Consider the following 27,560-nt stretch of genomic DNA (forward strand, 5'->3'; position numbering starts at 1 on the left):
TTGGATAACTTGACTTTCTCTTACTATTTGTGTTTGGATAATTTTTGCTGTTTCCGCTTCAATTTTAAAATTCACCTGTCCCAAAGTACCAGAACCAACCGAGTCAGAAGAACAAAATATGTGGGGGAGAGTGCCATACTCTGGGTGTCCCAGGGTGGGTTTTGGGTGTTCCCAGCATGGATGTGGCACAACTGTCCCAGAAGACCCCATGCAGAAAACACCACAGTGGAGGAGGTGAAATCAGAGTTTACCCTTCACAAACCAAAGACCTGTGGCAGAATCAATGCTCTGTCAGCACAGCTGTTCTGTGGAGTAAGGTTTTATGTGAGGAGATTTGGTAATTTTATGGGTTTGGAGAGACAATTAATTGAGGAGTGGGCAGAGTGTCTGGCTGATGACATGGCATAATTTAATCCAGCAGGACTGCACTGTGGGATGTGGGCTGGCTGTAAACTGGCACTCACAGCAGGAGTCACATGAGTGCCACGTCGGTGGGTGACGTGGAAGGTGGAGGAGGGACACATGCCATTCCTAGAGTTCAACAGCACAAAGTGGCCTGTGCAGGAAGTCAGCACATGCAATCCCAAAGCTCCCCTTTGACCTCATGGCCCCACTCTGCATCTGAGTCATGCACTACAGCACAGTCAGGTGTTTTCCAGGGAGAGCAGGGGCAGAATAACACTTCGTCATTTCTCAGTCCTGTAGCAAATGTCATGAAATCAATAATCCTCCTCTGCTCCATATGGAGGCAGCATTGTCACACACTTCCAAAGATCAACATTTCTAAAATACACCTTGATCTCCAGGTGTCTTGTCAAACTGAGACCAACATTTAAAAACAGAGACCAACTGGGAAAGTTTCTGGTTGACTTGTGCAAACCCACAGCTGCAGCTGAGGTCTGTCTGTCCAAACCAGTTAGCACAAACTCAAACCAGTTGCAGCCCACTGCAGCTTGCCCACTCTGACCAGTTTAGCACATGCTGAAGTCTTGCAGCAGTGCCCTGAGCATCATCCTGCTGTGACAAGAACACCCTCTCTCACCAAGCTCTCTGGGTTTATTTTGAAGCAAGTAACACAATTTAAGCATCACAATCCCACAAGTGGGATGGTGCAGCAGCTGAAGCCATGATGAAAAACTGAAATACCAATGGCAGTGGCAAAGGGCTGAGGCACTCCAGTGATCTCAGTCTGACATGGGCTTTACTGTGTCATTCTCCCACATGTGTTCCATGGCCATTACAGCCCTGCTCTCTCATCCCTCTGGGTGCCTGCACCACAGGGAATGCACAGCAGTGGGAATGCTTGTGTGGTGTGGATATGATTCCCTGGGGAAGCTGGAGAGCCCTTGTCTTCATTAGCAACCCGTGTTACCTCCACCCTGAACTCATTTCCACGCCCTTGATGCCTGAAGAGCCTCCCTAGAACAGAGGCTAGACAGTGTTAAAGGAATAAAGTAGGTATTTATAAAAGAGGCTTTCAAAGGACACACTTTGGGCAGTACAAGAACCTGGCCGTGGCTACACCCAAGGTGGATGCAAGATGGACCCAAGACAGACTCTGAGTCACGAGTTTTCACACTTTCATTAGTTTTAGTCCATTTACATATTGGGGTTAATTGTCCAATTACAGCTCCAAGTTACTAAGTCCCATCCTCCCAGATTGTTAATACATTTTGGGCCCAAAGCTGCAATGGTGTCCTTGACTCTTAGGCTAGAAAAGTATTGTTTTGTCTGACTAAACTGTAAGGAGAACTTGCCAACACTTTCTATGAAGTTCAGAGTCACACACCAATGCGGTACAGAATCTGGGAAATATGAAAGCTAAAACGTAAGGCATCACCCTTGCCCTGCTCCCCAAGACTTTTCTCACCCAGTGCTTATCTCCACCCTTGTGCCTATCTCCACCCTTGTGCCTATCTCCACCCTTTTTCCTATCTCCACCCTTATTCCTATTTCCACCCTTATCCTCATTCCATTCCCAGGCCCCGCCCCCGGCCGTGACTCAGCCGCCCCCCGGCCTCCCATTGGCCGCTGGCCGCGCACGCAGGGGCGCGCCATTGGCTCTGGTGGCCGTGACGTCACGCGGCGGGAGCGTGACTCAGCAGGTGTCTGCGCTGAGTCAGCGCCGGGAGCCGATAAAGGCGCGGCGGCCGCGCCCGTGCCGGGATTTGGGTTTTTGTCGCCGTCCCTGTGGCGGGCGGCCCGCTGTGCCATGGAGCTGCCGTGGCTGGGCGAGCACTGCTCCGAGCGCACCTGCAAACAGCTGGGTAAGTGCGGGCTCGGACCGAACCCCGGGCGAGCCCGGAGGTGACGCGTGTGCTGGGGCCGCTCCTGTCCCCCGGGGCTGCCCAGGGCTGCTGGGCGTCCGGCAGACACCGGTGCTGCTGCTGCTGCTGTAGTGCCCCCTCAGTAGGTTTAGGGAAAGAGTGATAGCTGTTGTTCCTGTACGTGTTAAATTGTTAAGGGATGGCTTTTCAAAAATAAAATTATCTCTGAAACCTGGCTTTGCTTCTGTACTTCAGCTCTTAGCACTTGACTAATTGCTTACTAAGGTTTCTGCATTTGAGGAGCTCCTGAGGTGCTTATGGCACACAAAAAGAGGATAACTTATCACTCTTATTCTTTTAGTTTTATTATTTGTGAAGAGTGATCTAATCTCTATAGACATAATTGGATTGTGACTCGACAAAAACTGCTTTAGAATTTATTTGTAGTCTTTTGTGTTGTTAGCTTTGTTCCATAAAATGTTTATTTTTCCTTCTCCCAGATTTCCTTCCTCTGAAATGCGACGCATGTGGGGAAGTCTTCTGTAAAGATCACATCCGTTATGATGACCACAAGTGCAGCTCTGCCTACAAAAAAGTGAGTTCTGTATGATGTGAGTCATAATTCACCCTGTAGAATTGCTAAGTCATTCATAAGGGCTGCTCTGAAACTTCGCCTATGGTTTCAATAAAAGTGGCTGGGAGAATCTCAAGATGCAAGTTAATGATACGTTTGGATTTCAAATATATAGAAATATGACATTTCAGAGGTCAGAACCGCTAGATTCTAGTTTTTTTTCACTTGCAGTGCATCTTCCCAGAGAGCAGTGCTTTATATTTCAAGTAATGTATTGTGGTCTAAAATTTTCTACAATCCAAGTCCTGTAACTTGAAGAACAACAAACATGAAACTACAGAAGAAATAAATAGAACCAGTGGGTCTAAACTTTGATCTCTGGCCTATACTTGAGCTTTGAAGTATTCAAAGGCTGTAATTCCAGAAAAGCCAAAAGGATATTTAAAGTTAATTTACCAAATATGTTGCTACAAATTGTTTTGGCAAAGCGTGTCTGTGTGGTTTTTGGATGGTGATTTGCAGTTACTGTTGCGAAATGTATCTTTAAAAGCATTAGCAAATGGGAACATGAAACATTTAGGAATATAATTCTATTATCTATGGGTAAGAGAAGGGGAAGGACACAAATATAGGGCTGGACTTGATTATCTCAAAGGACCATTTTGATCGAAACAATTCTTTAATACTGTGATGCTGATGTGTGTTGTGTGTTCTTAGAATGTGCAGGTCCCAGTGTGTCCCCTCTGTCACACACCTATTCCAGTGCAGAAGGGAGAAATCCCAGATATTGTGGTTGGAGCCCACATAGATAAGGACTGCAAATACAATCCAGCACAGCAAAAGCAGAAGGTAAGAAAACTGCTGCTGCAGTCTAAGCTGCCTTCCTAATGCTGGTGAAGTTGGGCCTTCTGACAGCAGAATGTGTAGAAACTTGCTCTGTTTGATCTTGGCTCTAAGGGTGCTTGAACATTTGTGCTTCAGCTTGGTCATGGCTCACAGAAAGCAGACATTGCCAACTTCTTGTCCTCTCTTACTCAGATCTTCACAAACAAATGTGTAAAGCCAGGCTGCAAAAGGAAAGAGATGATGAAGTTGGTTTGTGAACAGTGTGGTGGAAGCTTCTGCATAAAACATCGGCATCCTCTGGATCACGACTGCAAGGGGAGCAGCCAGCCCATCTCCAAGGCAGGGTGAGCTATACTTGTGATACTTCAGCTCAAGATGAGATCTCAGGGCTGGTATTAAGTGGTGGGGAGCTTGGGCACACAGGGAATTCTGGAAACTACTAGTCATGTCCATAAAATAGCCATGATTTCCTCTTGCATCTCAGGCTGAATTTCTGAAATGTCAGACTTAATTTCTGAGAAAAAGAGAAAAAGCTTATCAAATTCTTTCCTGAATTTTCAAGCTTACCTGTGTCAGTCTCTCCTAATTGAGAACAGGCACTGGCCAACTCAAGCACTCTTTGGGATCTGAGTCCACACACTAGAATCCTAAAGCTCTGCCCAGCACTTTGAAGTAACCAAGAATAATCAATACCTTAACAAGCCAAATTTGAACTTAATGTTAATAAAAAACATCTGTCTCTTGCAGGCAGACATACATTGACTGCTGTGTGCAGTAGGACTGTGATATTTGTGTGACAGATGCAAATGATTAAGCTGAATGAAAGAGTGAAAATACAGAGTGCATACGTGCTGAGCCTGGATGTGCTTGTTTGTAGATATGCAGCTCTGATGAGAGCATCTCATCCCACCTTCAAGACCCCGGGAGCAACTGGAGTGCCATCTAATGGGAATCGTCAGCACAACAGGTATCAGCTGCACAAGGAGAATAGATAAACAAAAACTAGGCTGGTGTCCACACGGTGTAGCAGTGCCACTGTCACACCTCTAACTGCTCTAGAGTTGGTAGCTGACCTGTAAATGGTGTTGGGAGCTCAGTAGAGGGGCTCTGACAGCACAGGTAAATCCCTGCTTCTCTATAATGCAGTGATTAAAGTGGCCTCATAGACACAAGCATTAGGACATCAAATTGTATCTGCAGGTTGGTCTCCCACCTGTTCAGTGAGAGGTTTGGCCAAGTTCTGTAAAAATGTTGTGTCATCAGAGTGATGAAAGCACAGCAAGCAACTGAATTAAAATAAATGGCCCAAGCCCTTCCCTGGCATGTTGTAGCTCATGGGACTGAAATTTCCAGTTGTGTAATCCTTACAGTGCATTCTTATGTCTTTCAGGTGCAGATAGTAGAGGCTCTTCACATCTGGATCAAACCTTTATTTTAAAGTTAATATTTTCTCTCTTTAAATTTCTCTGCAATTAACTTATTTTTGTATCATAATTTTGTATGCATTCAATAAACTGTGACCCTTTCCAAGCCAACGTTATTTGTTCCTATATTTGGAATAAGAACTTTAATACTATGAAGAATATTTGATGTAGGAAGTGAGATGATAGTAGGTAGGTAGAAGATTACAGTTGGTATGAAATACAGTTAGATTTGCTTAGGTCATGCCATGTCTGAACTAGGAATCTCCCAAAATGAAAATCTGAAATACAAGCTACTGTCATATGTCTCAATCCTTTTGGAAGTGTTCTGGCTCTGCATGACAAACAACATCAATGTGAAGCTTCCTCTTGGTTTCTGAATGTCATTGGAAGACTTTTATTTATAAAGCCAAACCATCTTTTTCACAGGTCCTATCTAAAGGCTAGTACTCACAGAGGCATGTGCAGTATAATTCTTCATAATTTATTGTCCCTTGGACAGAAATTTAGATTTGCAGGGATGTATTTTGTGGTTTCAGGGAGAAAAGGAAGCCAGATCAAGTAACATTACCCATGTCTTGTGTAATGAGAATAAGGCCAAAATAGAGCGTTGTTTAGGGAGGCTGCTCTTGCTGTCTGCCTGAAAAGCTTAAACAAGTGAAGTCATAGCAGATAATGCTCCATCTATTATCCTGATCAGCTCTCTTGGCTCTTTAAAACTGCATGAGTATCCAGCTGCTTAGCTTGAGGCCTGAAATATTATAGGTTGATGAAATGGAAATGTGCTGTTAATGAACAATGCTAATTCCCCAGATGGGATCTAAGTAGACCTCTCATCCAGCTAATTGTGAGAAAAATGCCAAGGCTTTCTGATGGTGTCAGAGGGTCAAGACCTCAATTTCATGTGTCACTGGAGCCATTCCTCTGCATGCTGGGCTTCTGGGCTGCAGTGTTGGCTTAGGACTAACTGGAGGGTAATTGCAGCCCCTTCAATCCCCTGCAATGCTGCTGAGGTGGGAGGAGGAGCACTTTGCAGAGCAGATGCTGAGTTCCCTGACCTGGGAAAAATCATCTTTGCTGACACTGTCAGAGATGGGAGCATAAATGTAGTTATTGCACGTGCTTGGTACAACCTTGGGGGTGCTGCAGGTGTGCAAAGACTGTTGTGTCTCTTCTCTCTGAACAGTTTAATCCTTGGAGTGGGAATGCTGCCTGAGGAGGAAATGTGGATTTGTGGTCCTTCACAGGGACAGCACGTTAACAATCAATATCTTGAGCCACAGGCCTTTCCTATAAAAGAACAGAGATCACAGCTAGTTGGCCAAACTGAACATGTAATATAGCTATGAGTTACATGATGACATAATCTAATTTTTTGCAATCATGCAGCCAAGACTGTGATTTGACAGTATCTGTAATACTGTGTTTAACCACAGGATGTCACAATAGGATATGCAGTAACACGGTCTTTATTTTAGGAAGTCTAAACATAGAAAACATTCTTTGCATATCCACACTGGAGCACAAGCTTAAATTACAACTTCAGTTTTAGGTACCACCACCCTCTGATTATCCCCTGTGTGCCAACAGCCCTAACTCAGCCCTAGCACATTGCTATATTTGATATACATTTTATGGTTTTGTGTATAATTTCTAACTGGCCACACATTCCCAAATGGTGCCATGTACAGGTGCTTTGGGAAGGGGATTCCAGGTTCTGACCGTGGTGTGAGGACACAGACCAGGGGAGAGAGGCTCTCCCAGCCCAGCAGTGATGGCTGGGGGCAGGAGGGCACCTCAGTGTGGGAAGGAGGTGGAAGAGGAGGAAGGCAGAGGTTGCCACCTTCCCAGCAGTGCCTGAAATGGTACAGGGACTTGTTTGCCAGCAGCATCTGCTCCTACATCCAACATTTCAGCTGCTGCTGGGATCCAAGCAAAAGGAATCAACAACCCTGTCTCAGGTTGTCCTGAAAAAAATGTGTCATCTACGTGTGTGTATGTGGTAAAAATTCTGGCCCTTAAATTACCAAGGGGACTTGGAAAAGTTTGTGCATGGGTTATTTATAGAAAATGAAAACACGGAAAGCAATTTGCTTCCTGGAAATTGTTCTCGGAGGTGTTTTCTCGTCCTGTCAAGCCACACCCTTGGCCTCTTCCCACGCGTTCCACAACATCCCATCGGGACACGGGTAATGTTGTCTCAGACTTCGGGATCTTATAGGATCTGGAACCTTAAGGATCTGAGGGCTCAAAGGAATCAGAACCGTTCTCCACACAAACACATCTCAGTGTGTAGGCAGCGGCTGGTGTGGGGAGTGCCGGGCTGACTTCCAGCGGCTGTCCTGTAGGGAGGGGTGGGAGCTGCGAGACCCCGGGGACCCCTGTCAGGATGCGGGGGGATCCCTGCCAGGCCCTGGGGAATCCCAGGCAGGGTGCGGGTAGGTATCTGTGAGCTCCAGAGCGGATCCCGGCCAGGCCCTGGGGATCCCAGGCAGGGTGCGGGTAGGTATCTGTGAGATCCCATGCAGGGTGCGGGTAGGTATCTGTGAGCTCCAGGGCGGATCCCTGCCAAGCCCCAGGTCGGTCCCGACCTTGGGAATCTCCCAGGCAAAGGGGCGGGGCCACGGGCGGAGCTCGGCGCGGAAAGATGACGTCATGCGCGCCGCCAGAAGCCGGCGGAGCGTTCCGCCGCACACGTGTTCCCGGTGGGCGCTTTAACTCCGAACGGGGCTTCCTATTGGCCGCCGAGCTGATTGACAGGTCAGGGGCCAACCAGGTGCCTCCTTTCTCCCCGTGTAGCCAATGAGAAGCAGGGGGCGGGCGGCGGCGCCAAGCGTGGGGCTCAGTTGAATGTGCCGGGGCGGCGGCTGCGGGAGGTGCGTGTGGGGCTGGGTGGGGGGTGCAGCGCTGGGTCCCTCCGGGGTGGCGGCGGCTCCTCCGGGGGTCCCTCTGCCCGCCCGGAGTTGCGGGAGGAGTGGAGAGGCCCGGCCCGGCTCGGCTCGGCTCGGCCACATGCGCGGCGGTGGCTGAAGGGGCTGCGGCGAACTGAGGGTTTGTGTTGGGACGCGGAGCCGAGGTCGTGTGTTGGGAAGCGAATCTAGGTTGGGAAGCAGAGCTGGGCCCTGGGCAGGGGAGCCGGGAGCAGGGGCTGGCTGTGGGAGTGCCCCCCTGCCCAGGGCATGGCTGTGCCTGACACGTGCCAGGCCTGATCCGGTGTCACGGAGGTGCCAAACCCTTCCTTTGGCAGCATCTGCTGCGTTGGGAACCTCCCCACGTGGGTCTGTGGATGTTTTATATTGCAGTGTGTGTGTTTCAGGGTAAATGTTTGTGATTGAGCCAACATTTGCCTCTGTAGTGAAACTGACATTGAAACTCACGCTGAAAGTGACAGGGTTGGGGCAACTGGCGAAAGCCACTTAAATAAGATGTTCTCACAAAGAAATAGTACAGAGTTACAAGTAGACCTGTTCTCAGAACCAGCTGCAGTGTTGCCTGCAACTCCTGTTCACCTTCACCCGTAAGTCTAAAATTGAAGAGAATGAGGCAATTCTTCAAGCATAGTTTTATCACATTAACTTATATGAAAACAAAAGAACTTGCAGTTTAACCAGAACTAGTGGTTTAAACCTCTTTAGTGATCAAATAGCCTTTTTGCTTGTGAGTGCACATATATGCATATTAATGAGAAGACTAGTAGCCATGTGAATGCATTTTGAGATGATGGTGTTACCTGAGGTAGACAGTTAATCAAACAGTTCAATGTGATGTGTTCTAACCTGCAGAAAGCACAGCCTAAGTCATGGGGAATTCCTGCCAGGACAGTCACTGAGGTATATTCCACAACTCAGAGGACAGAAGGTGTGGAGGTTCCTACAGAAGACTGGCATTTGAGTTTTACAGTACCTTAACTACAATGTATTCCTAAAGAAAACACAAAAATTCTTCCAAATGAGTCAAATTTCAGCGCAGACATATACTTCATAGATAAGTAGTCAGAAATAATTACCATACCAGTGTAATTATAGTCTAACTGGCTATATATGAGACTGACATTTAATATTAAAAAAGGTTGTAACTGCAGTTTGGTGGTTTCTGTTACAGAATAGCATTTTAGAATGCCGAAAATGATTGTGGAAAAAAAAGAAAAAAAGGCAGAAAAAAGAAAAAAGCTGAAGCAACATGTGGCTGAAAAGGATGAGCTGGAACTGGAAACTAAACCGAAGAAGAAGAAGCAAAAGCTGCAGGTTTGGCTCTTTAATTTAATGTAAAATGGATTTGCTGTTTTTGTAGATGCTGAACATGAGTTGGATTCAGTTGCAGTGATTCCTTGGATGCAGTACACCTAGACTGAAAGCTAAAAGGAAGAGATTAATTAAGCCAAATCTGGATCCAATCATAGCAGGCAGAGAGGTGATCTCTGTTTGTTTTGGATGTTTTGTGAAAAGCAGAGAATGGATGTGGGTGAAAGGTGAACCAAGCGAGGCACTGTCATATGGCAGTCTCGGTGGAGCTTCAGTCTTCATGTGATCCTGAGTGCCTGGGAAAACATGAAAGATGTTTTCTTGGAAATTCTCCTGGTTTTGGACAGCATGTCAAGTGACCAGAAGGTGTCAGCAGTCCCTTTGTATTCCTGAATGTTTTATGAATTATTTTATGAGAATGAAATTAGCAATTTCAATAGGTTACTTAAGTAGGAGCTTGAAGTTGGAAGGCTTTTGGTATTATTTTTTTGTGATGGAGATTATGCATAATTCAGTACTGATGTTCTTAGTGATTACTGTGGAATGAGGATCAAAGAACTGTAAAACAATTCAAGAAGTAGAGAGTGAAAGGAGGTTTTTTTCTTCAGGAATTCTTGAGGATCACCTCAAGGAGCCATGGTCTTAATTCTCTTATTTTTCCTGGCCTAACATAAAATACATGTGAAAGCTGCTTGATACTTCCTTTATCATGACATGTGTAACTCAATGGAGCTCATATAAGTAAAAATTTGTACTTATTCTGTTATTAGACTTTATGTAAGCTTATTGGCAAGAACATCTTTGAGGAACTTTTGCATTCATAAGTATCTCTAGGTATTGCATTTCGCATTTGGGAAGCTTAATATAAAAAAGCCATCCTATTGGCAGAAGCTATTCTGGGGTCTGTACATTTTTGCAGTTTTGAACTCAGCAGAAATGTTCCTAAGTAAGAAAAGACTGCATCTTTGTCAAAGCAAAAATAGGAAATTTTGTCTTTATAGCCTCATAAGAGGGAATGTTGCTCTTTTCCTTTGTATTATAGACTGTGGATTTGCTGTGCTATAATTAAATTTGAATGAAAATTATTTTCCAGGACAAAAGCAGTGTGAAATGGAAATGTCAAAATTAAAATTTTATTGCCTTTGACAATCTATAATTTCATGTAAAACTGCCAAACAGTCGAGGTGGCTTCAAGCTCCTGGCAAGTGAGGCCTTTTTGGACCATCTGATGTCCAGTGTTCAGTTCTTAGAACACCCAAGTGAGTTTTGTGCAGACTGTAGGACTGTGAAAGAAAGAGAAAAGAGTAATGGAAAGAAGAATCCTTAATACTATTAGGGATCACCACTAAGCACAGCAGTTCTTGGAATCATAAAAGTTGATGCCAGTGGGTGGCTTGAACATGTATATAGTGAGTTTTAGGGAATGCCATAAAAGGTCTATGACAAGCCATTTCTTGGCATCAGCTTTATAAACTGTAACTGTTTTGATAGCAGGAAAGTCTAATAGACCACTTCTTTTTTTTTTTTCTTTTTCCTCATTTGAAATGACTGTTGAGAATGCAAAACATGAGACAGATCTTCAACAATTTTATTTCAGAAGTGGTTAAAGAAAGTGAATTGTTTGGCAGTTTGATTGTTACTCCCAGCTTGGTGTGAAATGCTTGGTTAATGCAAACTGGCATTTATGCTTTAAAGTGCTTTTGGTCATCAAACCTTGTCAGCATGGAAGGTGTAATGGAGAACAAGGTAAAACTGCTCTGTGTGAACGGGAAGATCAGGAGGAACTCTGGGACTGTGCTCAGTCAGTGTGAATGGTTCCAAGGAAGAAATTTGGAACAGAAGTTAGGCAACTGCTGAGGTTTATTCGGCACCTTTACTTCCTTTAATTTGATTACTGTTACTTTAAAATAAGCTGGAATTTTGCTAGGTCTACAGGAATTCCTGAATCATGGTGCCTGGATTCTGATGAGCTGTGATTGGTGGTAAATGCAGTAACTGAATTAAAGGAAACTCTTCCTGGCATTCTTAAAGTAAGGATGGCTAGGCTCCAGTGTTTCCTAAGGAGTTCATGTGTGGTAGAAAGAAGTCAAAGTTTTTGGTGGGACAGAGGTTTCACTGGTTCATTAAGTCACATTCCTGTGATTTACTTTTTGTTTTTGTTTCAATTCTAGTGCAGCAAATGTAACCTCTAAAGTGGAAAATACAAATGTCTAATTGATTTTTTTATAGAGCTGGAGGCAAGTTGAAGTGTATTTTCAGTGACTGGATTTAGTGTACACTGATCATTCCTTCAAGAAATTTATTTCAAAAATTCTTACCAGCCTTAGACTAAGGTATTTTTCCTTGGAACAGCTTGACCTTTCAGAGTAATCTTGATGTTTTATTGATTTTCATCTACTCAATTTCTTCTGTTTACACTAAATAGCAATAAGCAATTCAAGACCAATATGAATGCTTTCATGAGTGATCTTAGAACCACACAGCTCTAAATGAGACATCTCTAGTCGAGATTTTAAAGTTTAATCAAGTTTTAAAACTTAATTCAGCCTTGTGGTTTTTCTGACCAATTCTCCTAATGTTACTGTTCTATTTATTGTGAAATAATTGCACATTTTAAAAAATCACTAGACCTTGGTTTTACAGTTTTTATAATGACTTTTATAGTTTGCTAACATATGTTGAACTATCAGAATGTTTAAGTTTTTCCTTTCAAACCGTAACAGGTATGAAGAAAAGAGGTTTAAAATGTGTCATCTAGACTGGTGGTTTGACTACTGGCTTCTTAGGTAACAGCTGCCTGATGGATCTTTTCTGACAAGTTAGTTTTGTTTCAGTTCTCTGAACAAAGAATATTTGCAGTATTCTTAACGTGTCATCTTGAAATAACAGAACCCTTAGAAGTGTTTCTTTGCAATTACCCCGTTTTGCTTCTGATTATGCATTTCTCCAGCCTTTAAACTTTCAGCTGTCTCAATGCCACAGAGTTTACTGGAACAGCAGTCCTGACAGTTGCAGCTCTGTAGGTAGGGAACAACATGTGGCTGCTTTGTTTCCCAGGGCTGTTTGAGTTCTGCCCCAAGTGACCTCACTGTGTCAAAGGCTCTTGTCATTTACGGGCAGATCTCGTTGCTGCAGAGCTGCTGGCTTTCTGCAGAACGGTAGGAAATTCTTTCAGAACAGAATATCTATTAGGCAGGACTCAAAATTCATAATTCATAGAAAACAATATTAATTTCCTGTTCCTTCCCAATTTAGTCTAGTAAACGCTGTAACTTCAAGGAAAATTGCAATGACTAAGGGATGATTAATCTTTATAAATCAAATCCCCTTGTTCATGGTTGAAGGGTACTTTCAGTAACAGTCATAAAGCCAGTGGGTGTTTCCTTGTACTTCCTTGTTATCTTCAGCATTGCAAGTGGTTGGAGGAGGAGGAATCAACATTTTCCTCAGATAAAGGCAGGATCAGTGGGAAAGGAATTTAATTTCTGAGATTCCATACAGATACTACAAACAATGGCAAATAAACAAGTAGCTCATGGTGTTTCTTTCATCAGAGTGTGCAGGTGCCCAAACAGTAAGATCTGTTTACTAAATGGTAAATGGCAAAATCTGTAAATAAAAGATTTTTCTGTTCTGCTTTTTGGAGGTTATCATAAAGAGGAATGTAGAATTCTTTAGCTGCCAAGCAAACACACACACAAAAAAAATTCTTTAAAATCACTGTTTGGTCGTAGCAGTGGAAAACCCCACAAAATCATGTTTAAGCTGTGGAGATAGACCTTTTGGGCATGAGCTTGGTGGAATAACTGGGAATGCTACTTTGATAATGATCTCTAATGCTGCTTGTAATCAGGTAACTGGGGTAGTAATGTGAATGTTTAATGAATACAAACCAGACATTGATGCAAACTGATCCAGCAGATACTGTAAAGCTATCATCAGACAGTGTATTTATTTGTTTGACAACCCACTAATTCATCCCAAAGCCTGTTCTTGAAATAATGAGTTGTGGGTGATTTGCAAACAAACTCGGTAATCCTTTATTGTTCCCTTAATTTATTTTTCTAATTAATGGCAAGCTTATCTTGTAACCATCAAAATAACTTGGTTTATACTTTCCCATCCTAAAAAAATGCCATGAAGTTAAAAACTTTGTATGATCTTGCAGGATTTTCTTTTTATTACCAGGCTACCAATATTAACTGTGTTTTATATATATTAAAATATATTTTGGAAACTGTTTTGTTTTCATTGCAATTCTGCTGTCCACTCTTCCTGGACTGGTTTGGTTTTGCTGTATTGCTTAATCCTCATTTGTAAGTATTAGTGTTATCTGAGATTATCAAATTTTGTTTAAGGAATATGTAAAAATCTGAAATATTAAAAAAAAAAGAGAGGAAATTCAAAAAAGTTAATTTTATTTAGCATAACCTCCTAAAATAAGAATCTTGGACTGGGGTTTTTTTGGAGGCCAATTTTCAAGTATCTTTGACATGCAAATAGAGTTTTGTCCATGTTATGAAGAGAAGATGACATAATCTTTCATCTTCCCCTGTGCCTTGATGGAAAGATTCATCAGCAGAAAGCGGCCTCCCAGTGATAAAGGGGGGTGGGAGCTGTTTCTCAAAATGGCCAAGTTAAATGTCAGGATGGATATTATTGTGCTGGGTTTTGTCAGTCTATAATTAAAAGTGTTGGGCCTATTTCTCTTTGCTTTGGGCTGCCTTTCAGTTGAATGTTTATTCTTGGGTTATTTGTTTGGGGTTTTTTAACTTGCACAAAGAGGCAAGTTTGCTGGCCCATTGGCTCTTAGTGACTCTCTGTATGGTGGCCTTCTGCTAGTTATAGGAAATAATTACAAAGTTCTAAATTCCTGTGGCAGTTATGGCTTACTGTGTGACATCTTGCTTGGTTTATCTGCTTTCTTATCTATGCAATATTTCTCAAATTAGGAAAATTTAAAAAAAAAACCAACCAACCACAAAACAACAAACTTTGAGGGCAGCTGGTTATGGGACTGAAACATTTGTTTCCTGCTAACACTTCATCAGAATATTGATAGAGTTGCTTCAAATTATTTTATTAAATTAACCATACATTTATTTATTTTTAAAAGGGGGTAAATTTAATTGTGACACCCATGTAGTGTTTATAGAGAATAGTAGGCCTTCTGTAAACAGACATGTCTAAGAAGGTACAGAATCGTGTCTGAAATATGGATGTGCATAGATTAGGCTGAATAATTTTACATTCCTTTGAAAATTATTTTTGTAATAGTACGAATAGATTTCCCAGGAAAGAGCATTCACAGCTGGGAAAACAGTTGCTACTTTGAAGATGGTTTTCCCAGGCGAAAGGCTCACGTCCCCAACTGTGTTTGGTATAAACAATATGTGGTGTATTTCTTACTTGTGTTTAAAGGAATTGTGCATTCTTCATTATGTATTAGCCAACAAGAGTTTCATGCTAATTCTGGGTATTTGCCTTAATCTGTATCCATTCAAAGTTAATTCCCTACTTTTATTAATAAAGCCAGGGTATTAAATTGATGGGGAATTTGGTGGTGAAACATAACTGTCCCTTCTTTGCTGTTAAGAGGGAAAATTCTTCCTTCTCTTCTTGGAGCATATACTTGTTTCCTCTCAGCCCTCATTCTGTGCTTGCTGGTGAGATCTTCCTTGTTGGATTTCCAGTATAAATCCTTGCTTTCCTGCCTTAATTGCAAATATCGTAACAAAATTGAAGTTCAGGACAGGATTCCCACTTGTGGGTTGAATTTGTTGAGTGTTCAGTTGTTGAAGGAGCAAAAACCTGCTTGACTGTGTCACCCAGCTCCAGTGCAATGAGAACACTGTTTTCTGCCTTTTTGCAATGATAATTTTATTCTGGTTCTGTATTGATGACTTCTGACTCTTCATAGAGAGAGGTGTCATCAATGAAAATTGCTGGAAAAGGCCCAAATTGTTGAATATAAAAAACTTGGCACATAACCTCAAAACACGTGCAACTTCAATTAAAAAGAAGTCATGTTAACATGTTTGAATTCGCAAAATGCATTCACTTGGCATGAAACTAACTTGTAAGCTTGACAGGATGTTTGCAGCATTCTGATTCAGGATAAAGAGCAGAGAAATGGGCATTCCAAGGCAATTATTATTGACAGGGCTTGAAACTTGTGAGTGTGTATAGCTTAATGTATTAATGCAGGCCTCATTCTTGTGGATTTGTTACTTCCTCTTTATTGCTCTTACTACTGTTTTGTTGATGTTACTTGGTTCAAAAAACCTAAAATGGCACGGATTTGGATATTTAAATTATGCTTATTCTGAAAAGCAGCCCTGAACTTGATGGAATGCTGCTGCTTAAACAATGTGGGAGTCTGGTATAATGATTTTTATAAAATATGACTTCTTGTGTGTTGATGAAATAGATTCAAAAATTTTAAAAAAGACGTTTTGGCACAGATAAAAGGGGGATGATGACTGCTTCTGTAGTATGAATGAGAAATGAGAAGTTTCTACATTCAAAATGCCTTTTGTGTTTAGATGCAATATTGTGAACCACATGAAAGATCAGTGTATATTTATGTATGTTAATAAATTACAGCATAGATAAAATGGCTCTTGGGTATTAGATCAAAGCCACACAGATTAATAAATACTTGGAAAATGCTTGTCTGTTACATCCAACAAGTAATTAGAACAGAAAATTAATCTTTTGACTTTTAGAACCTGCCTGAAACATTGAGGGTACAAGCATGAAGGTATTTGACAGGAGAACCAGACTCTGTCTTTGAATGCATTTACCTGTTTCTAATTGAATCCCACAGGAGTTCTGTAGGACATCAAACGGAAGATCATCAACCAGTGTTTTATTAAATTTCTCAGCATTATCTTTATAATTTGCATCTGTAAACCAGACTATTGCAAGCAGCATATACATAAGGGCAGACAGCTCTTCCTACCATCTCAGAGTTTGAAAGATGCCAAAGCTGTTCAGAGAATGTTCTGAGGGCTTAGAGCTGCATTGCTTAAAAAGGAGCAATGTGGTTATGTAAAGTGAAGAGAAAATCTAAAGTATCTGTGGAAAATACATGCCTTTAATAACTGTCATTCCATCCTACCTTTATACTATGGACTGAATCCTAAAGGGGAGTTATTCATCTTTACCTACTTGTAAAATAACTAATAGGTTACAGAGGTGTACTGAACTGTAATACAGAGGTCATTGAAATTGGTCATGGCCTTTTTGTGGATTTAAGAGCCTTCGTGCACCTCACTGGCTGATTCTCTTTTCAAATTACCTTTGGAATAGACAAGCTTTTCCTATTTTATTGCCAAAGTCCCATCTTTTGTGGCTTTCAAGCCTGTATTCCAAAACCATCTTTTAATAAATGTGTAAAGTTGGTTTTTTTTAAATAGTAAAATTTACCATCCTTTGCTTAAACTATGGTTGTCTTTACATTTGTCTTGATTAAGTCATGATCTAGTTTGAGCTTAGACTGGGAGCAGCCAGCTGTCCTCATCCGATAGATTTTGGAATAAAATCTCTGGCCAAGATCCAAAAAGCCTCACTCGGTGAAAGTCAAGAGGAGCACAGATCAGCAGGGATGGGGCAGTTTTCCATGGAGCCCTCGTTTTGGGCTGAGGGTGCTGAGCTCTGTGTGATCCAGTGTCAGCTCCAGCAGCACCTCTGCCAGCAAGGCTGGGCTGCTGATCCCACAGCACTCCACAGTGTCACCCATCATCGGGCAGCTGTAATTAGCATGAGAAAATAACATGTCATGTTTCTCACTGTTCTAGAGAATGAGCTTGTAATATCAGAAGTAATTATTCTGACTGTGTCTTTGGATGCCAAGCAAGTTGATAAATTAAGTTCCCTCACACATCACTGCCTGTATCTTTTTCCCACCTTGATTCTTAGTTGTCAGGTGTATATTTGGAATACTATCAGTTGTTTAAATGAGCTGTTTCCTTGGTTTCTTTCTCAGTTTGCTGTGTGCACTTCCCTCTGGAGCATAAGAGTTAAAAGGTTTCTGTAGTCAGGTACAGGCTATTTCTCTTTTGTAGTTCTGAATGGAGAGAGAATGAAAGGAAGAAAATCTTATTTGCCATTATATTACTGTTTCAATTGAGGGAATGCCTGGGAAAGGAAATATTTCTGCTGCTGAGGCAGAAAACAAATCTATCTCTGGCACTGTTAGGCAATTCTGCCACTGAGCTCTTTCTGTAAAAATCGCCTTAACTCCAATTCTAAGGATAATTTAACAATATCCTAATAATTTTCCTGTTTGTCTACAATGTCTTCTTTTCTCTCTGCAGTTTTTTTTAAGTCCTTCCAGAAAACACATTAAATGCCATTTGAAAAGGTCTTAAACCTTTTCAGTGATTTTGCTTGCAGGTCAAATGAACTGGGACTTTTAAGCAAAGCTGCTGCTATGGAAAGGCTTACCCCACTGCATAAAATATTTATTTTGAAAAGGTAGGGTTTTACTTTTTGGTAATAGACAGTTCAGTAGTTTAATTTAGGACTTTGGTTCTAATTTAGGTCTGTATATACCTGTAGCAGATTTCCAGCCTGTTTTCTCACATTGTTTGAACAACTTGAAAATAGTTTTTATCATGTGGCCTGAACAGTTTCAAAAGCCATTCTAAACACGCAGGTGACTCTGTGACAAAGGCAGTCTTTATATTTTGTAGAGTCATTTAGTGGACTTGTGTAAAATAAATGAAGTAGCATGTAAGAAAGGGAGTTGAAAGTAGAGCTGATCCTGCACAGACTGCAGCCCTGAGAGGGCATTGCTCCTGTGTTGGCACCTTGGGTGGCTCAATATGCAGCTGTTCATTCTTAACTCCTGCCTGTGTCATGCTGTTGTGTGATGGAATGGAAATCTAAAAGGAAGCCCAAACCCAAGGGGTAAAAGTTTATTGTATTAAAAGTCACAGTAGGATAATTAGTTTGGACAATACTGTTGGAGAAAGGATACCTGAATTATAAATATGAGTGGAGGATGTTCAGATTTTCATGTCTGGTGTCTCTCTTTAAAACACAGCACAGGGCATGTACCACAACCTGCTGACAGCAAAGCTTAAGGGTATGGGGGAAAGGTGTTCTGTGTGCATGCCTTAAAAGTGACTTGTTCCCCATCACATCTTGTTCCAGTTTTACCATAAAAAATGACAAATAATTAATTTGGCCTGTGTTCTTTTGTGATGAAAATTTTAAATGTTTTTCTGATGGTCTGAATGGGTAAGGTAAGACTTAGAGTGAAAGGGAAGGATAGATACTTCAATCCTTAAATTCAGTACTGTCCCTTAAATTCAAAGCAAGCCCTTATCTTCATTGTTTTCAATCAAAATCAAATTAATTCATTGGTTCACCTTCATGAGTAGCTATTAAAATTCAAACCTGCTTCTTCATACACTCATTTGTTTTTAGTTATGCAGAAACAAGTTCCAATGGAATTAATGATAATCAGGCTTGAACTTGACATGCTTTACTTATGATAAACCACTCTTTAACACATTTTTTTATGTGACAATCCTAACCATTTAAAATTGTCCAGACAACCTTTTCCCTTTTGCAGTCTTAATAAACAGCTGAGAGAATACAGCAAAATCCTTACACGGGAAAAAATTCAGTTATACTCTAACACAACTTGATGGCTGGAAAAAAGATTAGAGCCTGCACTGTACAGGCAGTGAATTTTGTTTGAAACACAGATACATAGCCTGAAATTTTACAAGCATTTTCTTGTGCTCTATTTTTTTTCAAGCTTTTGAAGGGAGAGGTGACTTTTCTTGCATCTTGCCCACATTATGTTAAAGCCTTGCACAGAATCTGGGATCGCCTGACTCATTGATTCAAATACTGTCACATGCCCTCCCATCCTGTAATGCTCTTCATAAATGAATCAAGCTTTATCTTTAGGCTGACTGAGTTTGCATTTTGGAGAGGTGGATGTTGTGTCTGCACAGTTGGTATTTAGTGTATCGCCTAAAACTGTCCAAAGAATGCAAAGTTACAGCATCTCTTTGACATGTTCCAGACGTCTCACATAACTTTTTCTCTTATCTTTTTACACAGCTGAGGGAAGCCTTTTGCTTTCGGTTGCATCAGGTCTGGATTGGTGGTAGTTTGTGCTGTTTGCATTTATTTTGTTTCTATATAGTCAGTTATACCTTGTGCATTCAAGGCATTTTTCTTCTGAGGTACTATTTTCAAAAGCAGTTAATGGTTTCAGTGATTTTTTGATTTTTCCTTCTCTCCTCTTTTCTGTGAGCTTTTCATAATTCTAGACTTTTCATGTCTGGAAACTTGATATAGACTATTACAGCAAAGATTGTAAGCACCTGTGATAAGCAGGTTTTTAAATCTCATAGTTGTTATCAGTCTAGTGTTTCAGAAGAGCATATGGAATCTTTTCCTTCAACTTAGCAATTAAACAGTTCATCAGAGACCAGAAATAAAAAGTGAAGGAGTTGTATCAAAATTTTTGCTCCCGTTCCATTTTTCCTCTATGCTCTAAAAGATGTTTTATTTACTGGTGATTATGTTCTTTGAAATTAAAAAAAAAGACACATCAGAGATCCTTTGGTCCATGGATAAGCCACAGTAGTGAGCTATTGTGAGATGATGGCTTGCAGAAAGCATGTTGTGTACATAAACACATGGAAGTTGCATGACATTTTTGTAAATATTACTTTGTACAGAGTTACTGTTTGGAAAAAAAAAAGCTTTGGTGTGTGCAGTTTTTTCAGCTGGGAGAGTGCTTTGCATTTAAAGTAAGAAGTATGTTTACATTTAGTAATTTCAGGCACAGTTCATAAGCTGGTATCAAAATATCAGCAGTAGGGAACTCAGGTATTCTAGGTTTGTAATTTGGTTTTAAACATGCAATAGGTTGTTTTGGGTTGAGTAAATATTGTTTTCTTAATGCTATAGTAACCTGGTCTTTCCTAAGTTTCACTGTATATTACTGAATATGATTACTTAGAAACAAACTGCTTTGGAGGATGCACGAGCAGGCATTTGCCATTGCTGTTTGTTTATTATTATAAGCTTCTGCACAAAGACTTTCTTAATTTGTGTTCTGCAGGGGTAGCAGAAAGTCTTCTACTATAGACTTGATCAAAAATGTGATCTCTGTATTGGAAGGAGGGAGGAGGGGAAAGGATCTTATTCCTAAAAAAATCAAAATAAGCTACAACTACGATTAGGAAAGTGTATTCCTGTAACCCCAAATAAGTTATTTATCCATGGCAAGTGTCAGGATTGCACAAACCTAATACATCTGTAAGCTCAAGATGTGTCTTACTCCTCAGAATTGCACTGCCATGACAATTATCCCTTCCTTCAGCGGGGTGTTGTCTGAAATAGCCATCTTAAATGGTGTGATTAATGTCTATTGGCAGTTCATAGGACCTGAGTAATTGTGGCTGATTCTGAAAAGGAAAATGCTGAGGAAAAAAAGAGCTGCATGTGATGCAGCACAATTGTGGGAGATGACTTGCTGAGTGTTTTTTAGCAACTCATGGTATGCTCGCATCTTTCTAGAGAGGAGATGTATTTAGTGTTCTGCAGGGAGGATGGGACTAAACACATTTTTTGTTAGACTGTGATTAGCAATCACTTGCAAATAATCTGCAGTTGCCTCAGACTCCACACTGCCTTTCCTGTTGGAGCTGCAGGAATATCCAGCAATCTATTTCAAATTCAGCCATCATCGTCTTGTGGCCTTTCTGTTTATAGGTCAAGTCTTTTGTGGCCGAAAATTCCACTAGGAAACTCGAGATATTTCATGAGAAATATGAGTGGAATCATCGTTTTTACTGTTTTCTTTATTGCTTTAGTAGCTTTAGTCATTGTTTTAAAGGTCTACATTTAAAAATCCTTTAAAATCTGTTATTGTGCTAATTAATTCATATATGACATTTGAAATAGGACAGAGGATCTTATTCTGCTGAGTTCTGGTGCTTCAGTCAATAAGCACAGAAGTGAAATGAGTTTGTTCACTTGAGAGATGTAGCAAGTGATGTTTTAATCATCTTGCACACTAATCTCTATGAACTTTATAGCTTCCTCTGAACAAGTTCAGGAGTAACCTGTGCTAAATATCAATCAGATTTAAAACCCAATTATTCACTAGAAGAAAAGAAACACTATTGTTTTCCAGTAAGTGGTGCTATCATTTGTTTGCTTAGTATAATTAATCTTTAAATGATCAAAGCATCTGAAATGCTTACAGTCTTGAAAGGTGAAAGGCTGGGGGTTTCTGGAGGTGGCATGGGTGTGCACGAAGTTCAGATCTGATAATAACTAATCACACTCTCCCTTTACAAATGTTCTTCCTTTCTAAAAACGGAGGTTTTTGTCACTTTCATAAGCAATATTTACACAATTTCTACGATACCTTTTGTAGAAAGTGATACTTCCTTAAAAATCACAGCATTTTGTTCTGGAATATAAAGAGATTTTGTGCAATGTGCACTCAAATCTGAAGGCAGGTATGAATGTACATGATGTTGGTGTGCTGACATTTTTGACAAAAAGGCCAATTATGTTTGTTCTGAGACAGATCATCTGGGTCAATCCTTAAAAGACAGAATGAAGCACTACATTTTGCTTCTGTGAAGTTCTTTGAGATGAGCACTATAGTTACAGATGATTTTGGTTTTGATCAAGTACTGATGTAAACAGTAGATTACATTTAGGAGACAAAAAGTCATCACTGTGCTCGATTATATTAAGATTAAAAACTTAATCATGGAAGACATGCTAGAATACAGTGACGATAGTACCATGTAGTTCTTGTAAGCAAAGTAATTCATCTTAACATGTTTGGGTGAAAAACAATCAATGTTTCCTGCATCTTCACGTCAATATGTTGTAATGATTTTTCCTCACTGTTACGGAAGCTTCATTATTTCACTGGAAGTACCTTATATACACCAGCAAAGTATCATCTCTGATAATCAGATTACATCTACAGTCTTCTCAAGTTGATAAAATTTTCTCTTATATTGTCATTCATACATGTGTAATACAAAATAAAGCTTCTTCAGTGCTCAGCTTTTAATAATCCTGTTCATAATTAAATATAAATCTGACTAAAACATATTCTTCTACATTGAAGTCTTGTCATAAAAACATTTTGAATATAAACCTTCAGTACTCAATAGAGCGATACAATATATATATATACACACACAAATGCACTTTTCTGTTAGTAGCAAGCATTTTGTTCACAATTTGCACAACTTCATAGTCATATGTTTGATACAATGACACTAAATCAGACTTCTGATTGCTCATTACTGTCAGGAATGACAGACGTTAAGGCAGCCTGACAGAAGCGATGCAAAGTTGACATTTTTGTTTTCTGTTCAATGTACAGTCGCAGTTTGTCTCTGAAGGTTTCCCCCAGAAAACTGTAAATCAAGGGGTTCAAGCAGCTATTAGAAAAAGCTGCTAGGTTTACAATATGTCCTGTTAAAGGATAATCATGCCTGAAGGATGGGCTGTTTGAAGAGACGGGCTCGCTTTTCCTCTGGAGAAGTTGGACACTAATGAAGACGTTTTCAGGGAGCCAGCAGATAAAGAAAACCAGGACAACAACAAAAATCATGCGCAGAGCCTTCTGTCGCCGCAGACGCAGACTCCTGTGCTTGTGTGCTTTTATGAGGACTCGAACAATTAATGAGTAACAAAGACCGATGATCACAAAGGGGATAATAAACCCCAGGGTTATCTCTAGCCACTGGATTTCTTTTACATCTGCAAAACAGAAATAGACCTCTCCGGTGTGCTGTAAGTGCACGGCTGTGAATGGGACTAGAGCTGCCGAAATGGATGCCATCCATATGAGCCCACAGCTCAGTCTAGCGTGCTGCATAGTGCGAAATAGGTTGGACCTCATTACTTTGGCCAGTGCTAGGTATCTGTCAAAACTCATCCATGTCAGAAAGAAAATGCTGCTATACATGTTGATCTGAAGGAACAAAGACATAAAGGTACAAATGATGGTGATATCGTAATACTTCTCGTCAAGATTAAACACCTCAATGAGGGAATCAGCCACTAGAATGAGATCAGCCACTGCCAGGTTTATGAAGTAAAGGTCTGGGATTGTCATTTTTTCCCGAAAGCTAATGTTGACAACCAGTATCAGAATGTTTCCCACAAAACCGATAGGAAAAAGGAATATTGTGTAAAGACATGATAAGAAAAGGCCAATAACATATTGTTGGTGTTCTGATTTATCAGCTAATCTAGAGGATATGCTTTCGTTACACAAATGGGATCCATTCAGGTTAAAAGTTGTGCTGTTACATATAACAGGTGATACTGAGGCAGAATAAGTTTCCATGGTTAAAATATCTGCAGAAAAGATATTAGTACTCACAGTTTGGTGGCAATACAAAAAAAATCAGATTTTTGATTTGTTTCAACTGGACTCCTAGTAAGCATTTTTGATTGGAATTGAAAAAGATGCAAACTTTTGTATAGGAAATTGAAATGCTTTAAAAGTCAGATTAATTAGACTTAAAACTGACTGAAATACTACTACGAATAGTGAGTGCCTTAATTTGTTTTACAGGATACTATATGCATTTTAAATGAGAGAATTTGCAGTTCCTGTATGCCTTAAGATCATGTAGGAATCTTTTTACCATGGTGGTACTTGGGTCTCTTTAATAAAAGCTTTTCAGCAATAGTGTTTCTTCATGCAAGTTGGAAGGCAGTGGAATTTTAGCTCCATTTGTTTTCTTTTAATAATCAGTGAACATCCTTGGACCTGCAATTTGCAAATGGAAAACGATTAATCTCATATTCCAGCGCTGTTCTATGTCTATTAGCTTCTGCTAACTTAACATCACAGCTGAGGTTGTAGGAAACATCATGTTCTAATATAAATGCAAAGGTTCAGTTAAAAGAATTTAAATTTGTTCTAGACCAAAATACATTGTGAGGGCAGTCTGTTAAAATTGTGTGTACCCGTCAGGGGTTCAGTAATAGAAAATGAAGAAATACAGAGAAATCAAATTACTGAATTTAACTTGATAAAGAAAAACTGTATTTGTATACAAATATATAGATATATATTTATTCTATCTATAAGGCTAATAAATAGCAGAGTCTGTGCCTGAGAAGGCAACAGAGATGGAAAGCAGTTGGTTCCTGCTGCTTTCAGTGGGAGTAAAAGGCAAATTTTAGAAATGAAGGTAATACAAGCAGCATATTGATTTACACCAACATTATTATGCTCAATTTGTTTTCAATTTGTTGTGATTTATTATGTTTCACTGACTTCCGGGTAGTAATGGAAAATGCCAGTTATTGGATTTGTTTACTTCTAAATGTTGAATGCTATGCACTTGAAACATTGCTAGAAGTTTATTTTAAAAAAGAGAGAGCCAAACAAAAGGCACCTCAAACAAATAAAACCACAAGAAAATTATAAACCAGGCTATTTGTGTTAAGTTTTAAGTAATTTGAATTGCTTTAATCTACATCTTATTATCAAACCATTGATTTTTATTTACATGAAAATATGTTTTTAAAATTGTTTGCCAGTAAAGTTCATGCATATTTCCACATTTTAATGACTTAAATCCTGCCAGTGTGCAGTCTGGGGGAGGAAAGAGCAGACCACGAGTAGAGTAGGAGTGTTAGGATAGTTTTAGTCAGAAATACAGCTCTGAGTTTGCTTAAATGTATTCTAGTCATCAGAAATAGCTACAGATACTTAAATAAAGATTATGGGTTCCAGAGCTTTGATTTCATAATGAAGCAGGCATAAGTTCCCAGTACCTGTTGCTGTGTTTGGAATAATTTTAATAATGCAAACCTTCATGCTAAAATATCCATCTGAAATTACACGTATTAGAAGGTTTGATGTTTGTTTCAAGCAGCTATGGAGTCAGACATAAACTGCTGTCTTTGTGTAACAGCCTTTTATTTGTGAATAAGGCAGTAAAACAGATTTAAATACAATAAAAGATAAGTTAACAGCTTGAGCAATTGATTTTAAAAGGTCTGTCTGTGGTCAGATTTTAATTACATCTGAAAGGCCGCCAAAAGCCAAGCAATTAAAAGCATTACAGGTAACTATGTACAGTGAAACAGTTTATTTTACCTTAATTCCATTTCTCCCGAGCTGATTTTCCTCCGGGCAGCAGCAGGCTGCTCCTTGCTGGGTGCACACGTAATGGATGTGCCAACTTCCACTGTCCTCTCGGTACAAACTTGCATTTAGGTGTGCACAGCTGCAGTGGATGCCACCTGTTGATGATTCAGCAGGAAAAACAAAATTCATATAAAAGTCTGTTCTGCTTTAAAACTTATTAAATAAAGGGTAGTTTACAAGAGCAAAATGCAGATCTTGCTGCATGTCCTTGGCAATAAAACAAGCTTTATAGATTCCCAGGGTTGTTCTAATTTGTGTGCAGTTGAAGTGCTGCTGAACAGCCTTATAAGGCTAGAATTAACCCTGTTTCTGCTGGTTTCTTTTTTACTAGAACTACTTAAACGTATTTTCTCTCATGTTTGTCAGTTTTGTTTTGCCTAATGTTCATTGCACTCTCCTTTCTGCCTCTGATGTTTTCTTAAGTTTTATAGTCCGTTCAAATCTCTTAAGTAAGAGATTTATTTGCAAATTGCAATGAAGCATGTTTTACATAGATATAAAGCAATTATTACTCTTATTTGTGCTATTTTAAAAAAGCCCCTGGGCAATCTAAAGGGAAATATTTGATTGAAGACATCAAGCATCTGAGAAGGGTCATTTGCTAAACGGATAAGATAAATTTGTTTTCCTACCTTCAAGTCGATCCCATTTTGCCTGTTTGTATTTAAATTTTCAGGTATATGTTGTCATTCTCTTACTTCTTGCAATTGCTCAGCTCAAAATCTCTTGGATGAAATAAGCTTACCCTACAGAGAATGAGGAGCCTCAGTTTTGCATTAAACACCAGGGTTGCAGGTGGAGTTTTGCATTTCATCCACAGGGGGTAAAAAAACCTACTTGACGTTTCCAGCAACACCACCTACTGGTGGCCCGAGTTCTTAGAACGGGAAGCAAGTGAATCCTTCCTCATAAAAGAGCAATATTTTATTTGTGGCAGTTGTTCTCTGTGATTATGTGCTCTGACACCTGAACGCTGAGTGCCGCGAGCGCCTTTGCTGTACATGGATGCAGCATTCTGCTGCTGCTGGAATAAGATGAATGGGATCTCAGCATTTAGGACTTCAGGAAGACAGTGTGACATTTTCAGAAGTGTAGAGTAAGCAATTAACATGTCATTTTAATAGATGTATGACACTAATTACAGTGGGCAAATATCTTTACATTACAAAGGACCTCATCTGTAGGAAAGTGAAGCAGAAGTTCTTTACATGAGTGGTTTTGGGAACAGAAGCCCTTTGCCTTCATTGAGGCAAATATATTATTTGCTGTTTTTTCTGCAACACACTGTGCATAGGAACAGGATTTTGGCAGTGTTACTAAAAAAGTTTTTAAAGATGTTCTTGTAGGATGGTTCTTCATAAATAGTTTTGGAATCAGTTATCATTTAGATCAAAAGAATATTTGTGCAGATTGATACAGTTAAAATTTTTCTGAGCAGAAGATTTCCACTGTGTGTGGAACGGAGTGTTTTAATACAGGCTGATGAGGACAGAGCCTAAAGTGTTTTGCTTTGAGATGTGTACAGATATGATTGCATTGTAGGGCTGGAATATTGTAAATGTTCGAAAAATCTTGTGATACCAGCTTTGAAGGTCTTAATTTTTTGCTGTCATAAAAGAACAGGATTAAAAAGAGTCTACTGTTGTTGATCATGTGGTTTTGCTGTACTTAGTTCTGTCCTTCAGAGCTTCCACTGATCTTGCAAGGGCCTGAAGGATTTTTTACTTTTCTTCGTGTGTAATGTTCACTTCTGGCTGTCAGTTGTTCGTTATTATGGGGGCCTGGGTTTGATATTCAGCTGGTCTGTCTGTCCTTGCTTGTCCAGCTGTGAATATTAGCTGATTTACTATTAAAATGTATAATTCTGAATGATAGTTCTTTTGTTTGAATTCATGGGAAGAAATATGTCACTTTGCCATACTTCCAGAGTTGTAAGGAAATTTTCTTTCAGAAGACCCATGAAGTGGCTGTTTTCTGTGCTTAGAAGAACTGTGAAGCATAAGAGGTCATATTTAATATTAT

The 27,560-nt window shown here is 40.0% G+C and overlaps 3 protein-coding genes across 6 annotated transcripts in view; 2 read left to right on the plus strand and 1 right to left on the minus strand.

The window, feature by feature from the left end:
- The first annotated feature begins 2,105 nt into the window (after positions 1 to 2,105).
- Positions 2,106 to 5,222, plus strand: ZFAND2A (zinc finger AN1-type containing 2A). 3 transcript variants are annotated; one of them, XM_014870028.2, is made up of 6 exons: positions 2,106 to 2,267; positions 2,768 to 2,862; positions 3,559 to 3,690; positions 3,880 to 4,031; positions 4,565 to 4,654; positions 5,078 to 5,222. In XM_014870028.2, the coding sequence occupies exons 1-6, from the start codon at positions 2,213 to 2,215 to the stop codon at positions 5,085 to 5,087; spliced, it is 534 nt and encodes a 177-aa protein (XP_014725514.1). In that variant the 5' UTR covers positions 2,106 to 2,212; the 3' UTR covers positions 5,088 to 5,222. The 3 variants fall into 3 exon arrangements, 2 of the variants coding, with proteins under 2 accessions (XP_014725514.1, XP_014725534.1); XR_015807199.1 differs by having other exon boundaries at positions 2,111 to 2,267; positions 4,435 to 4,654; XM_014870048.2 differs by lacking the exons at positions 4,565 to 4,654; positions 5,078 to 5,222 and having other exon boundaries at positions 2,111 to 2,267; positions 3,880 to 4,035.
- Positions 5,223 to 7,844: 2,622 nt separating this feature from the next.
- CHLSN (cholesin) overlaps positions 7,845 to 27,560 on the plus strand; it is a 121,016-nt gene continuing 101,300 nt past the window's right edge. The window contains exons 1-2 of one of the 2 annotated variants that reach the window (XM_088174347.1): positions 7,845 to 7,868; positions 9,210 to 9,352. In XM_088174347.1, the coding sequence (XP_088030473.1) occupies positions 9,224 to 9,352 (129 nt within the window). In that variant the 5' untranslated portion in view covers positions 7,845 to 7,868; positions 9,210 to 9,223. Of the gene's footprint in view, positions 7,985 to 9,209; positions 9,353 to 27,560 lie in introns of both variants that reach the window. The other variant, XM_088174346.1, reaches the window with a different exon arrangement.
- On the minus strand, positions 22,409 to 23,865 carry GPER1 (G protein-coupled estrogen receptor 1). Its single transcript, XM_014869971.2, has one exon. The coding sequence runs from the start codon at positions 23,715 to 23,717 to the stop codon at positions 22,644 to 22,646; it is 1,074 nt and encodes a 357-aa protein (XP_014725457.1). The 5' UTR covers positions 23,718 to 23,865; the 3' UTR covers positions 22,409 to 22,643.

Source organism: Sturnus vulgaris, chromosome 16, assembly GCF_052056855.1.
Source record: "Sturnus vulgaris isolate bStuVul1 chromosome 16, bStuVul1.hap1, whole genome shotgun sequence".
Classification (NCBI taxonomy): Eukaryota; Metazoa; Chordata; class Aves; order Passeriformes; family Sturnidae; genus Sturnus; species Sturnus vulgaris.